Genomic DNA, 25553 nt, shown 5'->3' with positions numbered 1-25553 from the left:
GAAATTTGTGCCAAGACAGTACCCAGGGACAGTAACATGCCTACCACCATTTAATGATGTACTTCCCACTAGCTGGTTTGCCACTCACCAGCAAAGCCAAGACATCTATCTGAGCCACAGACCTAACAGCAACCAGTTACTGGGTGAGGCCACTTCAGACTGACACCACCTCTCAATCCCCAAACGCTGTTTCCCTTTCACGGCAGCAGTGAAGCCGAAATGTCCCTCTTACTGTGCTTGCTTGGGTGCAGCTGCAGAAAAGAGTCCACAGAGAAGCCAGCAGGGGACAATTCTTGCAGTAGGCAGCCGCAGTCCCACTGAGGCCCTTGAAAGGAGTTTGGCAAAGTTCAGAGTTAACAGAGCAGAGACAACACTTTCAAACATGTTTCAACTCAGGCAGACAAAACCCCCTCATCTAGGGAGCAGTTGCTTCTCACACACTTGGAGCGCGGCAGTGAGAAGCGTAGTGGTTTCTGACATCTCAGCATAGGCACTTCACATTGGTTCCACAATGATCTTTGCCTGCATTGACAACAGCTAGCTTCAGCTATGTGTTCTCAGGATTTCTACCTTCAATGGAAGGCAGTACCAGACCGAAGCTTCGCGGGAATGAGGTGGTTGTTTCTGGAGGATGGGTTCGAGTCCCCACTTGCCCTAGGCTGGCCCAGAGAAGTATCAGCACAATTCATGGTGTAACTGAAGACAGGTTGAGTGGAGATACTCTCCGTGTGGGAGTGTTGTTGGATGACAGAGATGCAGGGAGGAAGAAGGGAGCAGAGATCTCTGTGGAGGAGGTTTCCCCTTGGTTGCGTAGTTGTAAAATCTGTCTCAGCAGGGCCTTCCCTTCTTCTCTTGTCTGAAAAGGGTCAGAATACTGCATTAGTAGTGTTACCGAAATATCGGGTCTGCCTAGCTGAGAGCCAATAACAGCCTGACAGGGATAAGGAAAAGATGCTTTATTCTGCAGAAGAAAGGAGAGCTCTGTATCAAGATACAGAAAACTCTACTGCACACAAGTTTCACAAGCTTTTTATACACTTTCAGACAAAGACCATGCCGTGTTAACACTTCATTGGTGGTCGCCAGACCCCGTGAAACCGTTATCTGGTCAGTGAAAACTGGCTTGGAGCAAGATTTCTCTGCTTTGAGGCAGAAGAGAAAAGATAGTTAAAAAGTTCAGGCCACTGTGTACGTAAGGCTTCTGCTTCCCCCTACTGGCCGCTTGTAAGCTATTAAGTGGGGGCTACTAGTAACTTTCACAGTAGGTCAATTCCATACTTAATGTAGATTGCGGCAAAGCAGCTTCAGAGTCAAATTCAGCAGCAACGTGAACAATCATGCAACAACACTAGTTTGGCTCTCACTGGGCTTGCAAGACACAATATCACATAGTAAAAGATGTTGGTTTTCCAGCTATTAACAGTTAGGTTTAAGGTAAAACAGACCCCCTTTAATATCCTCTTCCCAGCCTTTTGGCATGTAGGTTACTTGCTTTGCACACCTGACTATCTTGCATGTCTATACTGCCACCTTCCACAAAACAGACTGGCAATAGCAAAGACTTTAAGAGACTCAGGCTCTGCTCTTCTCTCAAATTCTAGACAGCTTTGCTTGGGAGAGGGGGCAAGTTTTAGCCTGGTGATGTCCACAACATCCCCTCCTGGGCTGACATGGAAATCCAGAGTGCCCAACTATGGCCTGAGAGAATCTCAGATTCCACACATGCCAGGATACCAAGTACATCTGTATTCTTTGCACTGTCAATGGGGAAGATCACAGATAACAACAAGAAACATGGGGGATTCCAGGAGCACATTGTACAGTAAGTCCATTAGTTTCTGCAGAAAGATGGCAGGGTTTCCTGCTAGAGATCTGCAGACCACTACAAGTCCTAAGTTATTTTTGTACTACCGAATGCCAAACCAGTGCAACCCTTAGCCCCAGAACTTCGACTAGTTACTAAGAAGCAACAGCAGGAAATAGGTGAGCGGCGGCACTGGGGGTCTTCTCACATAGATGAGGATCGTCCACTCCAGGTGGATGCAGCCCATGCTCCTTCAACAGAAGAAGGACTGCTCTGACTCCCAGAAGAAACAGATCAAGTTAAGAATCCCCCTAAGAAAGGGACATTGGAGACTGGCTACTCACATCATTGAATGCACAGCATTTCTGAGCACAGGCAGAGGCTTCATCCCAGAGTTTACACTTGAAGTAATATTGGGCTAGGTAGCGGAAGGCAGTGCTCACCTCCAGGTGCTCCACTATCTCCTACAGCACAGTAAAGAAACAGCAAGAGCTGATTTGGAAGATAGTTCTACATCATTCTCCCTCACTTCTCCCTCCTGTCCCCCTACCATTAACTCACCCCACAGGAATAGATATCCTGGATGTATTTGATGTAGCACTGAGCAGCCTGTTCTGATTCATTCAGCTGTTCATGCAGCCTGGGAAAGGAGAGAAATTGGGTCAAAAACATAGCATGGAAGAGACCCAAAAGCAAGAATTTCTGTCTGTCCTGGACAGGCCTTTAGAAAGGGCCTCTCCGAAACATGAGCAAGTTCTGGACCATGCTTTACTAGCTGCAGCCAGGCCCAGTCCCCTAGAAGCAGATAGACAACACCCCACGCCTGAGGGACAGGGTTACAGACCACCCACCAGGACAGCAACTAGTTACTAACATTGCCTGCCAACGTTACTATGGTTTCTAGCTTCCTTAGCTGACAACCCATGCAAACAAGGCTCTTTTTCAGAGCTGAGGCAGGCCATTAGGATAGGAGTTGTAGTTTCCATAGACCTAGGGATGCCACATCTAAATACCTAGCCCTTCAGATCTCAAAGTGCTTTTCACAGAACACTGAGAATAAATTCTGAGCCATACTCACTTGGCTAGTTTCACCAATGCCATTTTCTCCACATCTCCCACAGCATAAGCTCTCCAATAACACTGCCAAGGAGGGAAAAAGTCACACAAGCACCTCAGCAAAATGTCTTCTCTAGCATGAAGTGGGTTCACATTGGTCACATACAGACCCAGTCACTGCAATGCCATCAAGCAGAGATGCATGAAGAGAGCTGGTTTTCTGGAAGGCTGCAGCAGACAAATTCACCAACTGCTCAGAGCAGATGGTTAGTGCAGAACTTCCCCTGAAGTCACAATTATAACAGGAACCTGGTAAGATTAGGCCCAGACTGCACACAGCTCCCTACTCCCACCCTGGGATCAAGGTCATGACTGAAGAGGACAGAATAGCCATTCTGAGCACTATCCCGCATCCATTACTTTCTAGGTATGCAGAGGAAGACAGCTCAGGAGGACCAGAAGTACTAACGAGACTTGTGCCTCTGCCTGCTTCCCTGGCAGCCACCTGGATGCCCAGCCTTCCCCGCAGCACATCTGTGCCCTCACTTACCTTTTTGGCTTCCACCAGCTGATTGAGTTTCTCATAACACTCTCCCAGAGCAACCAGCATACGGGAATCATTGGGTCTGTGAGAAACAACAGCCAGTCAAGCTACCTCAGAACATGGTATTGTCTCAAGCTAACTGAAGGATGGACCCTACCACTGAAATCCAGCCCTACATATACTACCTAACCACACTCTTCTATACCCTGCTGATACATGGAATACTAAACCTTTATTGATGCCTCTGAAGAGACTGAATAGAATCTCTACAGAATGTAATCACTTAAATGAGACTGCATACACTAAGTCACTGATACCTCCTGCAACTCAGCTTATAGCATTCACTCTGAACTGCCAACAGTTATGGCTACGTTCCCAGCTTTACCTGAGCTGGTGGGCCCGTCGGTAGTAATATAGACAGTAAAATGGCATCTTGAGGATCTCATAGGTTTGTCCCAGTCCATACCAGGCTCTGTAGTCCCTCTTGTTCACCTCTATTGCATGTCTGCCAAAGAAAAGAGAAAGTGGTGTAAGTGTTCAGAAACAGACAGGATCCAAAGCAAGTCAGAGTTCTCGGGGTTAGGAATCATAGAATATTAGGGTTGGAAGAGACCTCACAAAGTCATCTAGTCCAATCCCCTACTCAAAGCAGGACCAACACCAACTAAATAATCCCAGCCAGGGCTTTGTCAAGCCGGGCCTTAAAAACCTCTAAGGAAGGAGATTCTACCACCTCCCTAGGGAACCCATTCCAGTGCTTCACCACCCCCCTAGTGAAATAGTGTTTCCGAATATCCAACCTAGACCTCCCCCACTGCAACTTGAGGCCACTGCTTCTTGTTCTGTCATCTGCCACCACTGAGAAGAGCCGAGCTCCATCCTCTTTGGAACCTCCGCATAGAGGGGTTGGCATATGGACCAACAAAAGAGGGCTCCTAACAAGGCCACACAAGATACTCTTCCCCTTCCGCCCAAACCTGTCACTACTTCATGCACTCCCAGAGGCCATTCTCTGCCTTCCATAGCTCCTGCACACACACCTATAAGCCTGGATAGCTGCAGATGTGTTCTTCATTTCCATGTACTCATGTCCCATGAGGGTCCAAGCTCCAAGATACCGAGGATTCAGTTTCAAGGCTCTCTGGAAATAGAGTGCTGCTTTTTCATGCTGAGAGCGTAGACTATAGTAATTCCCTAGAGGATGGTCAGAGGAATAAAGTGAACAGGAAAAAGAAGCAGGCGATTAGGAAACAGATACAAGCTGCAGCATCTATTATTTTTTCCATATAAATCAGAGAAGGGAGAAACCTGTTAAGTCTGATCCAGTTCACTGCATAACTCCAAGCCCCAGTCTGAACTCAGTTTGGTCTCCAGTGCTCTTATCCAATCCATTTCATTTGTGCAAACCAATGAAGCTCCCACCCCTTACCTTGGAAAACTATCCCACAAACTAATAAATGCCACTTATCTATTTGGGTACTAAGTGCCCAGAACCAAACAACAGTATTCCAGTATCCCAGAGCTGCATAGAGAACCCACCACCAATACACCCTGTCAAAGGCCTGCATCATCATCTCTGTGCACTGCCAACACTGCATTGACTTCTTTTGCTGCTGTATCATTTCATCTGCTGTTTTACCATGACTGAGAGCTGCTTCAGCCAGCCTAGCTTCAACAGACCCGCTAACAATTCCTGCGGAGAGGGATCAGTAAGCTGCCTTCCCACTCCCTGTAGCCTGAGTGACAAACTAGTAGAAGAGCTGCCTCTCACCTATCACACAGCAGGTCTCCACACGATACTTGTCAATCTCACACAGATTGTGAGCCAGGTAGCTCAGCTCAGGCTTCATGCTCTGGCAGAAAAGAAGAAGGAGATTGCTGGGGGGACAAGTGTGACACCTCCCTACCCCTCTTCCCTCTGAGTGATTAGAAATACACACCAAGGTAACCAGTCCACGGGGAGGAAGGGGAAAGACGACAGCTGCAAGTTTATGGCCAGAGAGACTGGTTAGCATTCATATGATTGGATAGGCTTAATTCAGGTATTCTGCTAAGAAGCCATAAAATGCTTGCTATGTGAGCTGGTGTAATTTATTGCAGAGGAGTGTGGGTGAAAGAAAGTTTGCTCACCCGGACATACAGCAGGTTGGAGAAGGTGTCCATGTTTTCTATCCTGTATGGGTCTTGTTTCCTTAGTTCATTGAAGATAGAGAGAGCTTTGTCTATATCTGCAGACAGAGGAAGGCAAACATCAGTGAGTGCTGCTGATTGATGCAGAGTTTGTAGCAAGAGGCACCCCCCTTAGCTGAGTTCACTGACCTCTGATATTGTGGTAGGCAACTGCAATCTGGGAAATGATGTAGGTGCTCTTGGAGAATCCTGCATCAATGAGACTCTGGTACTTCTGCAGAGCCTCTTCTATCAGCTGCAGCTCTGTGTAAATGTGCGCCAGGAAAAACTCCTTCATCCAGGTATCTGGCAAGGACAGGCACTTCAGCTGGCAACAACCAAACAAAACACACACTAAGAGGACAATCCACATCACCTCAATGCCTCCTGCAGAAAAGGGAAAACATCAGCTCTCTCTTCACCCAGTGGCTGGATCTTTAGAGGACAAAGGGCAACACTTCCCTCCCTTCTGCAACAAAGCCTTCTCCTTAAACAAAAAGAACAGGAGTACTTGTGGCACCTTAGAGACTAACAAATTTATCTGAGCATAAGCTAACTCCACTCAGTGGTGCAAAGACCAAGAAACAAAAGTGTGAACTAAACGATTCTATCAACTTAACATCAGACATTCTATAGAAGGAATTCAATCCTGACCACAGATTAATAGATTTTTTTAAGGCCAGAAGGGACTCTTAGATCATCTAGTCCAACGTCCTATATAAAACACAAGCCATAAAATGTCATCCAGTTATTCCTGCACTGAGCCCAATAACTTACTTGGCTAAAATATATCTTCCAGAAAGACATCCAGCATTGATCCGAAGATTTCAGGAGATGGAGAATCCACAGCTTCCTTGGTAGTTTGTTCCTATTGTTAAATAAACCTCACTGCTAAAAACGTATACCTTATTTCTAATTTGAATTTGTCTAACTTCCACTGATTGTTTCTTGTTTTGACCATCTCCACTAGATTAAAAGGCCTTTTAGCACCTGGCATTCTCCCCCCGGTAAGATATTTGTACACAATAATCAAGTCACCACTTGATCTTTTTTGATAAACTAACCAGATTGAGCTTTTTAAGTCTCTCGCTCTTAGGCATTTTCTCCAACCCTCATGTCATTTTTGTGGCTCCTCTCTGGACCTCTCAATTTTTTCCAATACTCTTTTTAAAATATGGCCACTAAAAAAACCCAAAACATACACAGTATTCCCGTATCAGTCTCAGCAATGCCATATACAGAGGTAAAATCATCTCACTACTCCCTTGTTTACACAGCCAAGTATCACATTAGCCCTTTTTGCCATACCATTGTCCTGGGAACTGATGTTCAGTTACTGGTCCATGTGATTGGGTGTACCAACCACGCACTGGGCTAATGGGGATGGACCAATCACTATGGGCCCAGGAGGCCACACCCTGCTGCGCATGCGCGAGGTGGAACAGCCAGATAAAAGGAGGCAGCCCAGCTCAGTCAGGGTTGGCTGAAGAGGAGGAAGGATGTGTACTGTAGGTTTCTCCAGAGGGCCCGGAGACTCTCCAAGCAGCAGAGCCCGTGGACCTGGACTACACTATGGGTAACTCGCCGACAGCGGAGACTGACAAGGACGCCAAGCTGCCACCAGCCAAGGAGATGCCTGGGATGCAAATTGTGATAGGAAGTGACCCAGGGGCTGTAGTGGAAGCAGATGCCTAAACCCTCAGCGGGGAAGTCCCTGGCTTTATAGGGCCTTGGGTCGGAACCCGGTGGAGAGGGAGGGGCCAGGTTCCTCTACCACACCCCACAGATCACTAAGTGTGGCTGCTGTTTGCTCTCGGTCCCAGCCCGGGAACTCAGGGACCATAGACTGTTTGTTCTGACCCACTCAGGGGCTATAGATGGATTCCTGTTCTGCCCTGCCCCAGAGGCTGATTCCCCAATTGCTACTGTCTGCCCCATCCAGGAACCTTACAGGCTACAGACTAATTGTTTGCCCTGCCCCACCTGGGATCTATAGACTGACTGCTGTTCTGTCTTACCCAGATGACCAGAACCCCAATTATTACTACCTGCCCCAGCCAGGAGGCTTGGGGACCACAGACTGTTTGCCCAGCCCTGCCTGAGGGCTACAGGCTGACCATTGTTCCATCCTACCCAGACAGCCAGAACTCTAACTGTTGTTGTCACATGTGCTGGAGAATGCGGGCATCAGTCGGGTCCTGCTAAGATGACTAATATGAGGAGAGCTGAGTGAGAAAACCCCACAGCCACTATGGATACCGACAAGATATTAAAATGAATGCTGGAAAGCCAGCAGCAGCAGGCTACCCAGCAACAAGCCCAGTTGCTACACCAAATGGCCACCCAACAGCAACAGCAGCAGCAGCAGTGGATTAGGGAGCTAGCAGCACAGCACCAATCTCAGCAAGAGCAGCTAGTTCAGCAGATGGAGGTGCTCCTGTAACTGAGGGGACCACCCGGACCTGCTGGGGTAAGCCAGGGTTTAGAGAGCACTCTGACTGGGTTACCAGTGAGGCTGGCCAAGATGGGGCTCGGATACAACCCAGAGGCCTTCTTGGTCACATTTGAGTGGGTTGCCACTGCAGCCCATTGGCCTCCAGAGCACTGGGCTACCCTAGTGGCTCCATAGTTAACTGGAACTGTACAGACTGCCTGTCGGAGCCTAGACCCTACGGAAGCTCTCGATTATGCCAAAGTAAAGGCCGCCATCTTAGACCACACAGGGGTGAGCCCCGAAATGTTCTGTCAGTGATTTAGATGGGAGAGGTGTCCCCCTGGAGCATGACCCCAGGCAGTGGCTCAGTGGCTCCAAGATTATTGCTGGAGGTGGTTGGAACCTGAGAAGTTGACTGGGCCTCAAGTGGCAGAGGCCATCGTCCTTGAGTTTACACAGAGCCTCCCCCCTGTGGGGAAGGAGTGGGTCCACCAACATCGACTGACAACGCTCGCAGAGGCAGCGTCCTTGATGGAGGATTACTTAGCCACAGAAGGCCCCCGACTTCCATCTCCTAAACCATGGAGCCCTGGAGGCCACAAGAGGGACCCAGATGAGAGACAGCTCAACCCCAAGGAAGTGGGACCCCGGAGTAGGCCTGGGCCACGGAGGGTAACCTCCCACCTGGGAATTAAGTGAAAACCCAGCATGAGACCCTGAGGGGAAGAGGCCCCATCCGGTGGACCTAGACCAGCACCACAGAACTCCACAACAGAGATATTGAAGGATCGACGTTATGAGTGTGGCCAGGAGGGGCACTTCATACGTGATTGCCCTTTTATGGACTGCAACTTGGCCAGGTGTGGGTAGCAGGCACTCAGGCCTCGAAGAAAGACTCACTCAAATTGATAATCCCTGTGTGGGTCAATGGCATCCAAGTAGCATGTCTTGTCGACGCAGGGTGCAGCCAGACACTCATGTGGGCCGATCTAATGAAGTCACTGGATCAGACAGAGGCCCCTATATACCTCCAGAGTATCCACCGGGACGTACAGCCATACCCACCATGCGGGTAAAGCTAGAGGTTGGCTGTCACAAGGAAACCTACCAGGTTGGCCTGGCCAAAAAGCTTGCATATCTCGTGGTCCTAGGTCACGAATGGCAGTGGTTCGGGGAGGTTATGCAAGAATGGAGGCATCGGCTGCCGGTGGAAACAAACCCAAGATCATGAGCGAGGGGGCTCCTGAACCAAAGAGAACAGGAAGGATGAGAGCAGGAACGCCCTGATCCTTTACAAGGTCCTGGACCACGTCCCATGCGAGGAGAGACGCTGGAGGAGGCGGAGCGTGAATGGCTGATGGAGACTTCCTGAGGGAGCTAAGGGAGGACCCCATCCTGAGTGGTGCTTAGGAGCAAGTGCCCAATGCTGAGGAGGAAAGGGGCGTCAAACTACAAACACCCCAAGAATTCCACTTCGAGGGTCACAGTGAATGCCTACACCAGATGGCCAAAGATCGCCAAACCCAGGAAGAGATCCAACAAGTTCCGACGTGACTTGCTGCTGCTGGCTCACTTGGTGCCCTGGGCCAGACACCTCGGGCAGGAGAAGACTACACCGAGTGCCCCTTAGTTTTTTCTGGCCAGGCATCCATAAGGAAGTGAGCAACTTCTGTGCCTCCTGTCCAGAATGCCAATGTGCTAGCCCCAAAGGGATATGCAAGGCACCCCGATCCCCCTTCCAGTGGGGGGAGTACCATTTGAAAGGATAGATATGGACCTAGTGGGACCCTTAGAGAAAAGCAGCTTGGGGTTCTGCTATATACTGGTGGTGGTAGACTATGCAACCCGATATCCTGAGGCTGTCCCCTTACGTTCAACAACCACAACCATCATAGCAAAAGAACTTGGAAGTGTTCAGCCCAGTTGGGATACCAAAAGAGATACTGACCGACCGGGGAGCCAACTTTTCGTCCTAACGGAGGAGCTGTGCAAACTACTAAACATCCGGGTCCTGAAGACTTCCATCTACCACTCCCAAATGGATGGCTTCATTGAGAGGTTTAACAGGACCCTGAAATCAATGCTCTGCAAGTTTGTTGAGGATGATCCAAGACATTAGGATGAACTGATACCTGCCTTGCTGTTTGCAGTGCAGGAAGTACCCCAAGCACCTACGGGGTTCTTCCTGTTTGAAATGTTGTATGGTAGGCAACCCAGGGGGATCTTGGACCTCCTCCAACAGACCTGAGGAACAAGAGTCTCAGGTTATGGGGTCAGTTCCATATTTATTGGAACTGCGGGAGCGCCTTAGGAAGCTCGCAGGATTTGCTCGTGAAAATTTAATGAAAATACAACAGACCCAGGAGCAGATACACAATCAGGGAACCCATCTCTGGACGTTCAAACCTAGTGATTGCATCCTGCTATTCCACTCATCCCTGGCCCAACAACAGGGCCCCCTGTCACAGTCCACTATGACACTTAAACCCTTTTCAGAGTCAGAGGTGTCCAGGATAGAGTCCCCTATTCTGTAGGAATGACCTGCATTCATTGTTGCTAGATATATGACCTTATATTTGACTTTATTAAAAAGCATTTTGTGTGAATGGGTCCAGCTTACCAAGAGATCTAGATTGCTCTACAAACAAGGCTGCCCTTTCCTTATTTACCATTCCATCAATCTTTGTGTCATCTGCAGATTTTATATTTATTTCCAGATTACTGATGAAAATGTTGAATAGTATCAGGCCTCATACCAATCCCTGGGAAACCACATCAAACACACCTCTATTTGATGAAGACTCCCCTTTGACAGCTGCATTTTGAGATCCGTCAGTTAGCCAGTTCTTAATCCAGTTGAGACGGGCTTTACTGAAATTGTACAGTGCTCTTTTTTTAAGATCAGAGTGTGATCTAATATCAGACACCTTATAGAATTCTAAGCATGGTGCCACCTTTTTGTTCTGTTTGTAGAGCACGTAGCACAATGGGGGTCTGGTCCATGACTAGGGCTCTGAGCGGTGCTTAATTTGTGCCAGGGCTGAGCCCCGGCAGTTCAAAGCCCTGGAACCTCTGGGCTTGCCACATCAGTTATGAAGTAAATCATTGCTTGAGCCCCAGAACCTGTTTCATTACAAATTAAGCACTGGCTCCAAGGCCCTACAGCAATACAAACAGTGAACAATAAGTTACATCTATGCAGTTACCGTCATCAACCACATTTATTATCACTTCAAAAAAATGAAATCAGGTTTGACAAGACATTTTCCACAATACTATATTGATTAGCTTTAATTATTGAATCGGATTTTCCATTATTTTGTCAGACCAACTGGCCTATTACTATCCAAGTCAGACAGGTATTTTTTGAATATTGGCACAACATTAGCACTCTTCCAGGCTTCAGGAACTTCCCCACTATACCAAGATTTATCAAAAATTAACATTAACAGGCCAGAGATCACCTCAGACAATTTTTGTAGGACTCCTGAGTTATACAGGCCTGCTGATTTAAAAATATTCACCCCTGGCAGATGCTGTTTAGTATCATCCTTAGTCATTAATGCACTGGAAAGTACGGTAGTTCATCCTCATTCAATATGATACAATTCTGCTTCTTTCCAATAACCGAACAGAAAACGTATTGAGCACTTCTGCCTTTTCACTAAATTTTACCATTACCATCTAGTAATGGGCCTAGGCAGTGTTAGGATTTCTTTAATTCCTGATATACTTTAAAAAAAACCTTCTTGATGTTCTTGCCCATGACAGCCAAAGATTTTGCCTTGACGTTATTAGCTTCCCTTCTCAACTTCCTATACTTCAATAACTTCTAATTTATATTGACTGCTGTCTACCTTTCGATTTATCATCATCATTTGTTTCTAAGTGCTGCCTTCACTTACATAGGGGGTTGGACTCAGATGGAAAAGTCAGAGATAAGAAAAATTAGTTACCAGATCCTGCCTGCAGTAAAGCATCCCAGACTACATGGCAGTAAATAGGTGCAGCATAGCAGCAGTTTCAACAAGATAAACAATGTAAAGGTTCCCGCCTATCTGATGAGCTTCTGAACTAAGAATAAAACCAAGGGCAATGCCAATCCCAGGACATTATTCAATCAACCATTGTCTTGTACCACAAAATTAAAGCTAAGTTTTACCATCTCTTTGTCTGTGATCAGATTACAGAGCTCCAGCCAGGCTCCCCAGTGCAAAGGCAAAACATGGGCAGCTTCAACAAACACATCAATCGCCTCTTTCACCAGGTCCAGCTTCCGCAGCACAACGCCATACCTGAATAGAGAAAGAGACCAGTGTAACTCTTTGCATCACCCACCTCTACTAGTTGTACCATCTAGTCATAACCTCAAACAAGTGACAGGGCTACAAGGAGGGAAAAAATCAAATTCCCCAGTGACAAATTCCCTATTATGGTGCAGCAACAGCACAAGAGTTCAGTTTAACAGGAGCCTTACATCTTTATTCTATAAAAATCAAATTGAAATAGCAAAAACCAAACCACAGAATATAAACTTTGAGCCCTATTTGAATTTTTCATAGTGGTTTGAAAAATGGTACAGAGAGAAGCATTAAAAAGTCACCCTTCTGGCAATTTTTCCATCAGTCTCACTTTTCTTTGTCCCCCATTTTGCAAAATACTTATTTTATGCCAGGACCTGTCTTTTGGCCACATGGTTGCTTCTCCCATGTGGATTCCTTTAATACCAGTTATACATAGGTAATGTTTGTCTATAGAAACTTCCATAAAATTTTAGCGGATAGCTGTGAAATATGAGTCCAGGAGTTCAAATCCCAGCCTAACTGGTTGAATTCTCATGCAATTAACTAACCTTGTTGTTGACTAAGGCCATAAACCCCCAACCTAAAACCCAAAGAAGAGTTTCTGAACACACCCATTTTTAAAAATAAGTTATCAGAGAGCTTATGCAAGGTCACTGCAGGCCCACAAGCCAGGTCTCTAACAAGATTAACCCCAATTTTATCCACTGCACCACAGAGCCTTTCAGAGTAACTTAACCAGTTTTGGTTATCTTGACTTTAACCACTGTAAACCACACTCCTGTACCAGAGCCAGGGATACAATCTAGGATTCCTGAACATCAGTGTACTACAGCTGACTAATAAATGCTTAAGTAACCCACAGGGAAAGTTTGCATCAAGCCCACCTCCAATGACTGGTTTAAAAGGGGCCTGCACTTCAGCAAGTAGTAAGAGTCTAAGCCATGGATCTAAAGGTCAAGGGGGTTCAAATCCTGCTGCAGTTCCGTGGGGATCGGGGCAACAGTATGGTTGCATCTAATTCAAACAGTAAGAACATAAGACCGGCCATACTGGGTCAGACCAAAGCTCCATCTAGCCCAGTATCCTGTCTTCTGACAGTGGCCAATGCCAGGTGCCCCAGAGGGAATGAACAGAACAGGTAATCATCATGTGATCCATTCCCTACCGCCCATTCCCAGCCTCTGGCAAACAGAAGTTAGGGACCCCATCCCTACCAATCTTGGCTAATAGCCATCGATGGACCTATCCTCCATGAACTTATCTAGTTATTTTTTTGAATCCTGTTATGGTCTTGGCCTTCACAACATCCTCTGGCAAGAAATTCCACAGGTTGACTGTGCATTGTGTGAGGAAATACTTCCTTTTATTTGTTTTAAACCTGCTGCCTATTAATTTCATTTGGTGACCCCTAGTTCTTGTGTTATTAGAAGTACACCTCTACCCCGCTATAACACGACTCAATATAACACGGGTTCACATATAGTGTGGTAGCAGCGGGGCTCCGGTGGCGCTTTAAAGGGCCTGGGCCTCCGGCTGTTGCGGGGACCCCCGGGCCCTTTAAATCCTGCTGGAGCCCTGCCGCCGCTACCCTGGGGCTGTGGCAGCGGGGCTTCACCAGCGATTTAAAGGGCCTGGGGCTCCCCGCAGCGGCTGGAGCCCAGAGCTCTTTAAATCACCACCGGACCCCTGCCGCCCCTACCCCTATATAACAGGGTTTCAGCTATAATGTGGTGGAGATTTTTGGTTCCCCACGACCACGTTATAGCGGGGTAGAGGTGTACTAAACAACACTTCCTTATCTACTTTCTCTACACGAGTCAGGATTTTATAGACCTCTATCATATCTCCACTTAGCCGTCTCTTTTCCAAGCTGAAAAGTCCCAGTCTTATTAGTCTCTCCTCCTATGGACGCCGTTCCATACCCTTTAGCATTTTTGCTGCCCTTGTCTGAAGCTTTTCCAATTCCAATATATCTTTTTTGAGATGGGGCAACCACATCTGCACACAGTATTCAAAATGTGGGCATACCATGGATTTAAATAGAGGCAACATGATATTTTCTGTCCTATTATCGATCTCTTTCTTAAATATTCCCAGCATTCTGTTCGCTTTTTTGACTGCCGCTGCACATTGAGTGCATATTTTCAGAGAACTATCCGTGATGACTCCAAGATCTCTTTCTTGAGTGGTAACAGCTAATTTAGACCCCATTATTTTATATGTATAGTTGGGATTATGCTTTACAATGTGCATTACTTTGCATTTATCAACATTAAATTGTATCTGCCATTTTGTTGCCCAGTCCCCCAGTTTTGAGAGATCCTCTTGTAGCTCTTCGCAGTCTGCCTGGGTCTTAACTATCTTTAGTAATTTTGTATCACCTGCAAAATTTGTGACCTCACTGTTTACCCCTTTTTCCAAATCATTTATGAATATGTTGAATAGGACTGGTCCCAGAACAGACCCCTGGGAGAACCACTATTTACCTCTCTCCATTCTGAAAACTGACCATTTATACCTACCCCTTGTTTCCTATCTTTTAACTAGTTACCAATCCATGAAAGGACCTTCCCTCTTATCCCGTGGCAGTTTACTTTGCATAAGAGCTTTTGGTGAGCGTCCTTGTCAAAGACTTTCTGAAAATCTAAGTACACTATATCCACTGGATCCCCTTGGGCCACATGCTTGTTGACCCCCTCAAAGAATTTTAGTAGATTGCTGAGGCATGATTTCCATTTACTAAAACCATGTTGACTCTTCCTCAACAAATTATGTTAATCTATATGTCTGACAATATTGTTCTTTATTATAGTTTCAACCAGTTTGCCCGGTACTGAAATCAGGCTTACAGGCCTGTAATCGCTGGGATCACCTCATGAGCCCTTTTAAAAAGTTGGTGTCACATTAGCTATCTTCCAGTCACTTGATACTGGAGCTGATTTAAATGGTAGGTTACAAACTACAGTTAGTAGTTCTGCAATTTCACATTTGAGTTCCTTCAGAACTCTTTGGTGATACCATCACGTCCTGGTGACCTATTACTGTTTAGTTTATCAATTTGTTCCAAACCCTTCTCTAATGACTCCTCAATCTGGGACAGTTCCTCAGATTTGTCACCTAAAAAGAATGGATCAGGTGTGGGAATCTCCCTCACATCCTCAGCCGTGAAGACCAATGCAAAGAATTCATTTAGTTTCTCCGCAATGGCCTTATCATCCTTGAGTGCTCCTTTAGCATCTTTGTCATCCAATGTTCCTACTGGTTGTTTAGCAGGCTTCTCTATATCCTAGGGGATTCTCTATATCCTAGTAAAGAGGAGAGGATTGAAGTTGATTAAGCACGGGTAGGAACTGAAGAGAAATACTCAACTGTAATTGAATGGGATTCTTTTTCATCACATGAAGGCAGATAACTAAAACATGACAAATTTTATAAGTGCTCATATACAAATGCTAGACGTCTAAAATACTAAGATGAGTGAATCTGAATGGAATTAAATGAGGATATTGAGATCATAAACATGGTGGAATGAGGACAGTCAATGGGACACGGTAATACCGAGTACACAATAGACAGGAATGACAGTAAGTTGTGCTGGTGGGAGAATGTCACTATATGTGGAAGAGAGCATAGAGACACATATACTAAACATCTTAAATGAATCTAACAGCACCATAGAACCTCTATGGATAGAAATTCCATGCTTGAATAATAGAGGAGTATAGCAGTAGAAATATACTACCAACCACCTGACCAGGATGGTCATGGTGACTGTGAAATGCTCAGGGAAATTAGTGATGCTACAAAAACAAACCTAATAATAACAGGAGTTTTCAACTATCCCCATATTGACTGGTACATGTCACCTCAGGATGGGATACAGAGAAAGTTTCTAGACGTCATTAATGACTACTTTTTGGAGCAGATAGTCCTGGAACCCACAAGGGTAGAGGCAGTTCTTGATTTAGTCCTAAGTGGGGCACAGGATCTGGGTCCAAGAGGTAAATATAGCTAAACTGCTCAGTAATAATGACCATAATATAATTAAATTTAAGATCCTTAGGGGAGGAAAATACCAATAAAGCCCACCACAGTAACATTTAACTTCAGAAAGGGGAGCTACACGAAAGTGAGAAAGCTAGTTAATAGAAATTAAATGGAAAAGTCACAAATGTGAAATGCCTGCAAGCTGCCTGGAAAAACTTTAAAATACCGTAAGAGAAGCTCAAATTAAATTTATACTCCAATTAAAAAAAAACAGTAAGAGGGCCAAAAAATAAAAAGCCACTATGGCTAAGCAATAGAATAAAAGGTGGTTAGAGGCAAAAAGGCATCCTTTAAAAACTGGAAGTCAAATCCTACTGAGGAAAACAGAAAGGAGTATAAACTCTGGCAAGTCAAGTATAATTAGGCAGGCCAAAAAAGAATTTCAAGAGCAACTAGCACAAGACTCAAACAGCAAAAACATTTTTAAGTACATCAGAAGCAGGAAGCCTGCCAAACAATCAGTGGGGCCAGTGGACAATCAAGTTGCTAAAGGAGCACTCAAGACAGACAAGGCCATTACAGAGAAGCCATCTGAGCCATTCTTTTTAGGTGACAAAACTGAGGAACTGTCCCAAACTGAGTTGTCAATAGAGGAAGTTTTGGAATTAACTGATAAATTAAACAGTAATAAGTCACCAGGACCACATGATACTCACCTAAGAGTTCTGAAGAAACTCAAATGTGAAATTGCAGAACTGCTATCTGTGGTATGTAACTTATCACTTAAATCAGCTTCTGTACCAGATGACTGGAGGATAGCTAATATGATGCCAATTTTTAAAAAGGCTCCAATGGCAATCCTGGCAATTACAGACCAGTAAGCCTAACTTTAGTACCAGGCAAACTGATTGAAAACTATAGTAAGAATTATCAGACACAGATTAACACGATTTATTGGGGCAGAATCAACACAGCTTTTGTAAAGGGAAATCATACCTCCCCAATCTATTAGAATTCTCTGAGGGGGAGAAGGGTCAACAAACACGTGGACAAGGGAGATCCAGTCAATACAGTGTACTTGGCTTTCAGAAAGCCTTTGACACGTTCCCTCACCAAAGGGTCTTAAGTAAAGTAAGCAGTCATGGGGTAAGAGGAAAGGTCCTCCCATGGATCAGTAACTGGTTAAAAGGTAGGAAACAAAAGGTAAAAATAAATGTCAGCTTTCAGAATGTAGAGAGTTAAATAGTGGTGTCCCCCAGGGCCCTGTACTGGGATGACTGCGGTTCAGCATATTCATGAATGATATGGAAAAAAGGGGTAAATAGTGATGTGGCAAAATTTGCAGATGATAAAAAAAAAAAAATCACACAAAAAGTTAAGTCCAAAGCTGACTGAAGAGTTACAAATGGATCTCACAAAACAGAGTGACTGGGCAACAAAATGGCAGATGAAATTCAACACTGATAAATGCAACATAACCCCAACTCTACAGACAAAATGATGGCATCTAAATTAGCTGTTGCCACTCAAGAAAGAGCTTGGAGTCACTGTAGATAATTCTCTGAAAACATCTGCTCAATGTGAAGCAGCAAAAAAGCTAATTTTATTCAAATCAGATATTTATAGTAAAAAAAATTTTAAAAATATTTTTTAAATGAAATCTGAATTTAATACAAAATAGGTTAAGGCCTTCATTTATTACAATCTCTTAAACATTTAAATAAAATAAATAAATATGCTGAATCCATGAACCTCTATCAAAATCTTTGAGTTAAAGGCTGTTTTTCTAACTTTTGAGGTCAAGGTTTATAAATATGGTACACTATTTTGTAATAATACAGCACTCTATTATGGTCTTGCTTTGTTTAATAAAAATATATTTTACATGGTATTTTGTGTGTTTAATTAAAGTCCAGTTACTATCTTCATGCCGCTTGGCACAAATTAGGAGCAAAAAGTTAATTATCTAGTAAATAAGCAATATGTCACTCACAATTTTCTAACACACTAAAAACAAAATTAAGAAGAACCTGAAAATATTAAGCTATATAATTGCTTACGTGTATATAGTTTTAGTGTACTTTCTCTGGTAGTAAAGAGATGTACCAAAGTTAGTATAAAATCTCTATTTAGTTGTACACCTACGTTTTAATGGTTATATCAACCAAAGAGACTGCATCTTTTTTAGAAAATAAGAGACGTACAAATGGAAGCATCAATTTAAATCAAGGCTTTCCATTTCTTGATTTCAGTTGTAATTTATATCAATCCACCCTGTTACAGCAATTTTTAAACAGGGATAAAAATGTAGAAAGTAGTGCAGTTTCTTCCATATTCCCCAGCAGAGGCAGCTTCCCTTCTCCCCAAATCTAGAGAGCCTTAAACAGAGGTACAACAAAGCTGTAAAAAACACAGAACACCACACACACAGAGGAAATTAGCAGACAAAAAAAACTAAATTCAGTGGCATTTACTATTGCAGCAGGACATACTATTGACCCTAAACCTTAAGATAGTGGAAATAAGTTAAGAGGAAAGACTTATCAGTATAAAGATGGAAAGAAATACACAATGCTGTCAATAACACATCCACACACACAGTAAGACATTCCCTTCCATCTCCAGATATCAAAAAGCATCATGAACCCCGCACTCTAATGCAAAATATTAGACAACAATGGATAGGAATACATGAGTCTTTCCCTTTAATGTGGATAGGGCATGTCCTGCTGCAATCTTACCAGTCACTAAACAGGATGTTTGCTAATTCTCCAAAAAGATATTACTTCTCCCTGAGGAAAAGGACAGAGGAAGAACAGAGTGCTCCAGCGGTTACTGAATCCCCATCCCACCTCCTCAGGGAAGGGTTCATATGAAAACTCCCAGACGCTTACAGATAAAGGCCAAAACCATCCAGCTCCTGTGCTTTGTGTTTCTTGCTAAGCTCCACCCTCAGCTCTCTTAGTGCTTCATTCTTCACCTGTCCTTTCTCCAAGGGGCCTGCAAAAAGAAGCACACAACTGGCTTTCAGTGATTGCCTGCCTTCCAGGATCCTTCATTGGCTTGTGGCTTCACCAGTTTAGAGAGTCAGCTTGTTGAAGACCAGAAAAGTACCATTGCAATCACCTAGTCTAATCTTATGCATAACAAGCCACAGAATTTCACCTAGTAATTCCTGTATCAAGTCCATAACTTCTGGTGAAACCAAAGCATCTTTTAGAAAGTCATGCAGTCTTGATTTAAAGACATCCAAGTAATAGAGAATCCACCACATCCTTTAGTAGTTTGTTCCTATGGTTAATCACCTTCACTGTTAAAAATAATGGTACTTATATACTAATCAAGTCACTTCTCAATGTTTTTGGTAAACTAAACACATTTTAAAATGTTGACACCAGTATTGAACACAGTATTCCAGTACTGATCTGACTAGTACTGTATACAGGAGGTAAAAGTCACCTCCCTATTCCCCTGTTTATACACCCAAGGATCACATTAGCTCTCTTTGCTACAGTATCACAGTTACTTGTTTATTATGACCTCTAATCCTTTTCAGTCACAGGCGTGTAGGCCTGACAGCTTCCAAGGCCAGATCTCCTGTACAGCACAGGCCGTAGAACTTCCCCAAAATAATTCCTAGACCATATCTTTTAGAAAGACATCCAATCCCCCCGCCCTCCCAGTTATTTAAGTGTGACCTACATTCTTTAGAAATGGGACAGCCATTGAGAATCTGTAGCAAATGCCTTTAGGAATATAAGACCAGGGATAGGCCCAGCAGACAGAGCTACACTGCCCAACCACAGTCTCTCAGGCCACAAAGCCATTATGGTTTGCATAAAGAGATTATGTTGGCAGTTCTGTTTCATTAGTTTGAGTTCTCTATTCCAGGTGAGAAAAGCAAATCCTTACCCAGACTATCCACTGTTTCATCATCTTTCTTCTTTTCTCCTGACTGTAAAAAGAGAAGAAAAAAAACCTAGTTTTACAATACATTATTCCACAGGTTGCAGTATAATTCTGCTAACAGCACCTGAGTCTAGCTCCCAACAGCATCAACAAAAAATTCTGTTAGGTTTAGCAAGGAAACAAGGGATTAACCTGGCTTTCTAGATTGTTGCTGGGAAGAGAATAAGTGGAAGGCTATAACCCGCAAGCCTTTGTGGGAAGACAGAAGTGGCAAATTCAGTATTAAAGGATGGCTTTCCTCATTGTCTTACCAGGTATCTGGAGTACATGTACAAGAAGTAGGCCTTCTGGCTCTTGCATCCCCGCAGAAAGTATGCAGCCCTGTCATACTCCTTCAGATCGAAATAAGACTTAGCTAATGTGTAAGCATCCAAATCACGAGCATCCTCCTAAACAGGAGAGAGTTCATGAAATCAACAGTTTGAGTTCCTTGGAAGTCTTCTCATGGTGAAAAATGGTTAGGAAGGAAAAAAGAAACACACACCCTGGAAGCTCAGATTTAATATTCTCTGCCACACCAAATAAAAATTGAATACTTTCAGACATTGTCCCCCGCTCCTCATTTCATTCCAACCACCCAGTCCTTTTATGTAAAGATTTAAATCTTAGTTTGAAACAATGTATGAAAACAGTGAAATTCCAGAAAATAAAATATTAAGTGATCAACCACTAGAATAGATGAGTTAGCTGAATGCCAAGCAGGAATGAATGCAGAGTATAAATTTAGGTGGGGGGAAGGGAGAGATGGGAACGCAAGTAATTTAACTGAGAATTTAAGACTGCAAATTTAAACTTAAAGCCAGAGAATTCTAAAATCTCCTTTATTATACTGCCTCCATACAGCCTCACTGTAAGACTTAGATTTAGCCATGCTTTATAACGCATCAATTATAAACTAAATTGGTGTAGTCAGAAACCAGATTATCTTTTGCAGAAGCACATCTTTAATCATTGCCCAATTATTGCCTCACTCTCCCTACAAAATGGTGGAGGCCTGTACACAATTTGTTTCTTGCAGAATGGTCTTGAGCTACTAAAAATGCTGGTTAACATTAGTCTACAAGTTTCACATTAGGATTTTTTTCTTCTAGGATTATACTGATTTGGGCTTTAAAAAAGACTGGGATAAGTTGTGAATAATATTAATAACCATGATTTCCAAGTTCAGTCTGCATAATGGGATTTACTATGTCATTTTATAAATCAGTGGTATGTCCTCACTTGGAAAACTGCTCAGTTCTGATCACTCCATATATTAAAAAAAAGATACAAAAGAAACAGAAGGGGTCTAGAGACAAGCCAGGAAAGTTATCAGAGACCAGAAGACTTCCATGTCAGAAATTAAGATTAGAACAGTTCAGAGAAGAGATATGACAGGGATATGTAGGATTAGGAAGAAACTTCCCCTGTATTCCACAGCTGTCCGTTACAGAGATTATAGCTTCCTTTGAAGCATCTGGTATTGATCCCTGTAGAAAACAGGATACTGTAGTAGATGCATCCCTGATCGGTTACAGCAATTACTACATTCTTGTTTTTATGATTTTAACTTTGCTGCCTTAATACTGTGTTAACAGGTTTTTTTTTTGCATTTGGACGATCTTCAAAACTGGAGTAATAGATATGAGATTAAATTTAATAGTGCAAAGTCATGCACTTAGGGACTAACAAGAATTTTTGCTGTAAACTGGGGACTTATCAGTTGGAAGCGACAGAGGAGCAGAGAGACTCGGGTGTATTGGTGGATCACAGGATAACTATGAGTCAACGTGATGCGGCCGTGAAAAAGGCTAATGCAATCTTAGAATGCATTAGGTAAAGGTATTTCCAGTAGAGACAGGGAAGTGGGGGATAAATACTAGGGAAGGAGACAAATTACATTAAGCATCAATGTTGACATAAGAACAAATGGATATAAACTGGCTATCAACAAGTTTAGGCTTGAAATTAGATGAAGTTAACCATCAGAGGAGTGAAGTTCTGAAACAGCCTTCCAAGCAGAGCAGGGGGGCAAAAAAACCCCAAAAACCTGGCTTCAAGACTGAGCTTGATAAGTTTGTGGAGGGGATGGTATAGTGAGACTACCTACAATGGCATATAACCGATCTGTGACTAATAGCAGCAAATATCTTCAACAGACAGTAATGGGACACTAGATGGAGAGGGCTCTGTTACTACTAGAGAATTCTTTCCCAGCTGTTGGGTCTTGCCAAAATTCTCAGGGTCCAATCGACTGCCATATTTAGGGATGGGAAGGAATTTTCCCCCAGGCCAGATTGGCAGAGACCCTGGGGGGTTTTCACCTTCCTCTGCAGCATGGACCATGGGTCACTCAGAGGTTTGACCTAGAGTACATGGTGGATTCTCTGTAACTTGAAGTGTTTAACTCAACCAGAGGTTATTGGTCTATTACAAAAGTGGGTGGACGAGGCTCTATGGCCTGCAACATGCAGTAGGTCAGACTAGATCGGGGGTCTCCAACGCGGTGCCCGCGTCCTGGCCGGCAGTTGAGCACCCGCCGAAATGCCGCCGCCAAGCGGCGCTTGCCGCTGACAAGCAGCGTCATCGCCAAATTTCTGCGGCATTTCTGCGGCGACGCCTTTCGATGACACCGCTTGCCGCCGACAAGCGACGTCATCGAGAGGCATCACCGTCAAAATGCCGCAGAAATTCGGTGGCATTTCGGTGGGTGCTCGACCGCCACCACAGTCTTTTGTCTGGCACCCACCAGACAATAATGTTGGGGACCACTGGACTAGATGATCATGATGGTCCCATCTGGCCTTGAAGTCTATGAATCTACTGTTAGATGTATGGCTTAATATATTGTTACAAAAGAAAGACATAACATTCTGGGAATTCATGCTATGGTTCCCAGAACAACTTTCAGCTACTGTGCATATGCATACTAAAGCAGTGGTCCTCAATCTTTATTGCACCATGACTCCCTTCTGATAAAAATTACTACATGATCCCAGCGGGGGGGGGGGGGGGGGCAAAGCCGGAGACCCACCACCCCGGGTGGGCAAGCCAGCCAAAGCTGAAGCCCAAGGGCTTCAGCCGTGGGCAGGGGGCCTGTGACCTGAGCCCAGCCCCCAGAACTGATCCTGGGCTTCAGATTCGGCCATGGGTGGTGGGATTTGGGCTTCTGTCCTGGGCCCCAGCAAGTCTAACACCAGCCCTGGCAACCCCATTAAAACGGGGTCACGACCCACTTTGGGGTCCTAAACCACAGTTTGAGAACCACTGTACTAAAGCATATTTCAATGTATACTGTTGCTTTAAGAGTAAGTACACATAAATGGAGGCCAAGTTATGGTTGTTATGGGACTCAAATTTGGAATTTCTGATTTTTGTGGAATGCACTTCTATAATGTTGTTTTAATACACATTTTTGCACTTTCCTTGTTTAAAAATAACTAAGAAAAAAGCACTAACAATTGTATATTAGTATAAATCTCCCATATGTATCTGGATACTGTCCTTAGTTGATATCCTTGATGATCTAAAGTCACACTAACAGTGCTAGTTCCAACCATTTATATTTTATTTTACAGCCCTGGCAAAGTATATTCCTCAGTAAGGACTATGAAAAGGCTCAGGTTGAACTTGATGTTGAAGAGTTTTTGGGTAGCCAAACACAAATAAAAACACTGAAATGTCCTTGAAGTGAAAGACTCCATCATCTCTCATATATATTTACAGATGAGCAAAGAAGAGCTGAAGAGAACACTAACAACTTTCCATTAGAAATTCACCTTTGGGCAGAGAACAATCTTCCCCAAATTTGAGCTCAAAGAGTAATTGTTTGGGAAGGTTTAACACCCATCGGAGAAAGGGGTCTCAATGCAAAGCCCGCTACACTACAGGGAGCGGCCCTCAATTAGTTATAATATGATTCTATTCCACAGCACAGATAAGACTGCAATCGTATTCCCTAGACCAGTGTTTCCCAACTTTTTTGGCCACGGAACACTTTTTAGCCTATTATGGAACACTTATAATATTATTTTGTATTAGCTTGGGTTTCAGGTAAAAAATTGCGTTATTTATGCTCAAATATTTTATTTTATAACAAAGCAAAAATACAAATTTAAAATAACTTGAACTAACAATTTCTAACTGGAAAGCACATATAAAAGAGTACAAAAATCAAGTGCAAGAGTCTTTCACGGAACACCTATTTACATTGTGCGGGACACCAGTGTTCCACAGAACACAGTTTGGGAAACGCTGCCCCAGACCAACACTTTTAAACTTGTGTCCGGAGTTTTATTGTGGTTCAGAACATAGTTGAGGTACTATCTATGCTACAAACTTGGATGGCATTGCAACCAGGTCAAGGAACAACAGTGTGATAAGATGGTCTCTTGCTTTGGTTGTAATACAGCAAGGGCAACACCACAGCAGTCCTAATGCACCAGTAAGAAAAATGGAGTTGCCTCTGTCAAATGGAGCATAGCAGGATGCACTGCTAGGCCTTGAGGTCTCCTCACACAGGACCATTCACATATTAAAAGGCAAATCATTTTGGGTGTAAGGCGAGGACACCCAAGAAAGACAGCCCCTTCTGCTCATTGTCGGCTGGTGTCATTGTCTTTGCCATCCATACCTCTGTGAGCACAGGAGCAGCAGGCAGCTCGCTCAGGGGCAGAGGATCCAGGGCAAATGCCAGCTCAGAGGCCCTGAAACCAAGAGACCTCAGACACATTAGTACCCCGCAGACCACACTGCACAAACATCCCCAGAAGCAGCTGCAACGCTCAGCAAGGACCCCAGGCACCTGGCATGCCCAAGAACCGGGAAAAGGTATTGGCAGTAGGGCAGACGCACACCAACACCATCTCCATTCCGCCCCGCGGCTCCCCTCCCCATTGCCCGCTGTGCGGCGGGCCCCCGCTCCCCGGGCCCCCGCTCCTCCCCATTGCCCGCTGTGCGGCGGGCCCCCGCTCCTCCCCATTGCCCGCTGTGCGGCGGGCCCCGCTCCCCTCACCATTCCCCGCTCCCCGGCCCTCACCATTTCCCGCTGTGCTGCAGGCCCCGCTCGCGGCTCCGCTCCGCCACGCTCAGAAGCTGCTTCTTGATCTCGCGCAAGTCAGAGAAATCGCAGCTTCCCAAACCGGGCACAACTGCAGTAGCCGCCATTTTGCCCATACCCTCTCCGACCAATCACAGCCCGACATCCACAACGCACTTAGCGGCACTAACAACTATTATTCCTATTGGGCAGCAGCCCGCGCATCTCATCCAATCAAAGCAAGAGACACAGATTCATGACTGCTGATT

General features: G+C 44.5%; 1 protein-coding gene across 1 annotated transcript; it reads right to left on the bottom strand.

Moving 5' to 3' along the window:
- Positions 1 to 37: 37 nt before the first annotated feature.
- On the bottom strand, positions 38 to 25471 carry CDC23 (cell division cycle 23). Its single transcript, XM_039486296.1, has 16 exons — positions 25285 to 25471; positions 24880 to 24952; positions 20519 to 20656; positions 20211 to 20253; positions 19193 to 19298; positions 12170 to 12302; positions 5724 to 5901; positions 5535 to 5632; positions 5176 to 5257; positions 4445 to 4598; positions 3790 to 3909; positions 3411 to 3486; positions 2883 to 2944; positions 2366 to 2444; positions 2149 to 2268; positions 38 to 856 (listed from the first exon to the last, which is right to left on the bottom strand). Exons 1-16 carry the CDS (start codon positions 25419 to 25421, stop codon positions 686 to 688), a joined length of 1770 nt encoding a protein of 589 aa, XP_039342230.1. The 5' UTR covers positions 25422 to 25471; the 3' UTR covers positions 38 to 685.
- Between the last annotated feature and the right edge of the window lie 82 nt (positions 25472 to 25553).

The sequence above is a fragment of the Mauremys reevesii genome, linkage group 8 (assembly GCF_016161935.1).
Source record: "Mauremys reevesii isolate NIE-2019 linkage group 8, ASM1616193v1, whole genome shotgun sequence".
NCBI lineage: Eukaryota > Metazoa > Chordata > Testudines > Geoemydidae > Mauremys > Mauremys reevesii.
The sequence above is the reverse complement of the archived record's forward strand: the minus strand, read 5'-3'. Positions and strand labels throughout refer to the sequence as shown.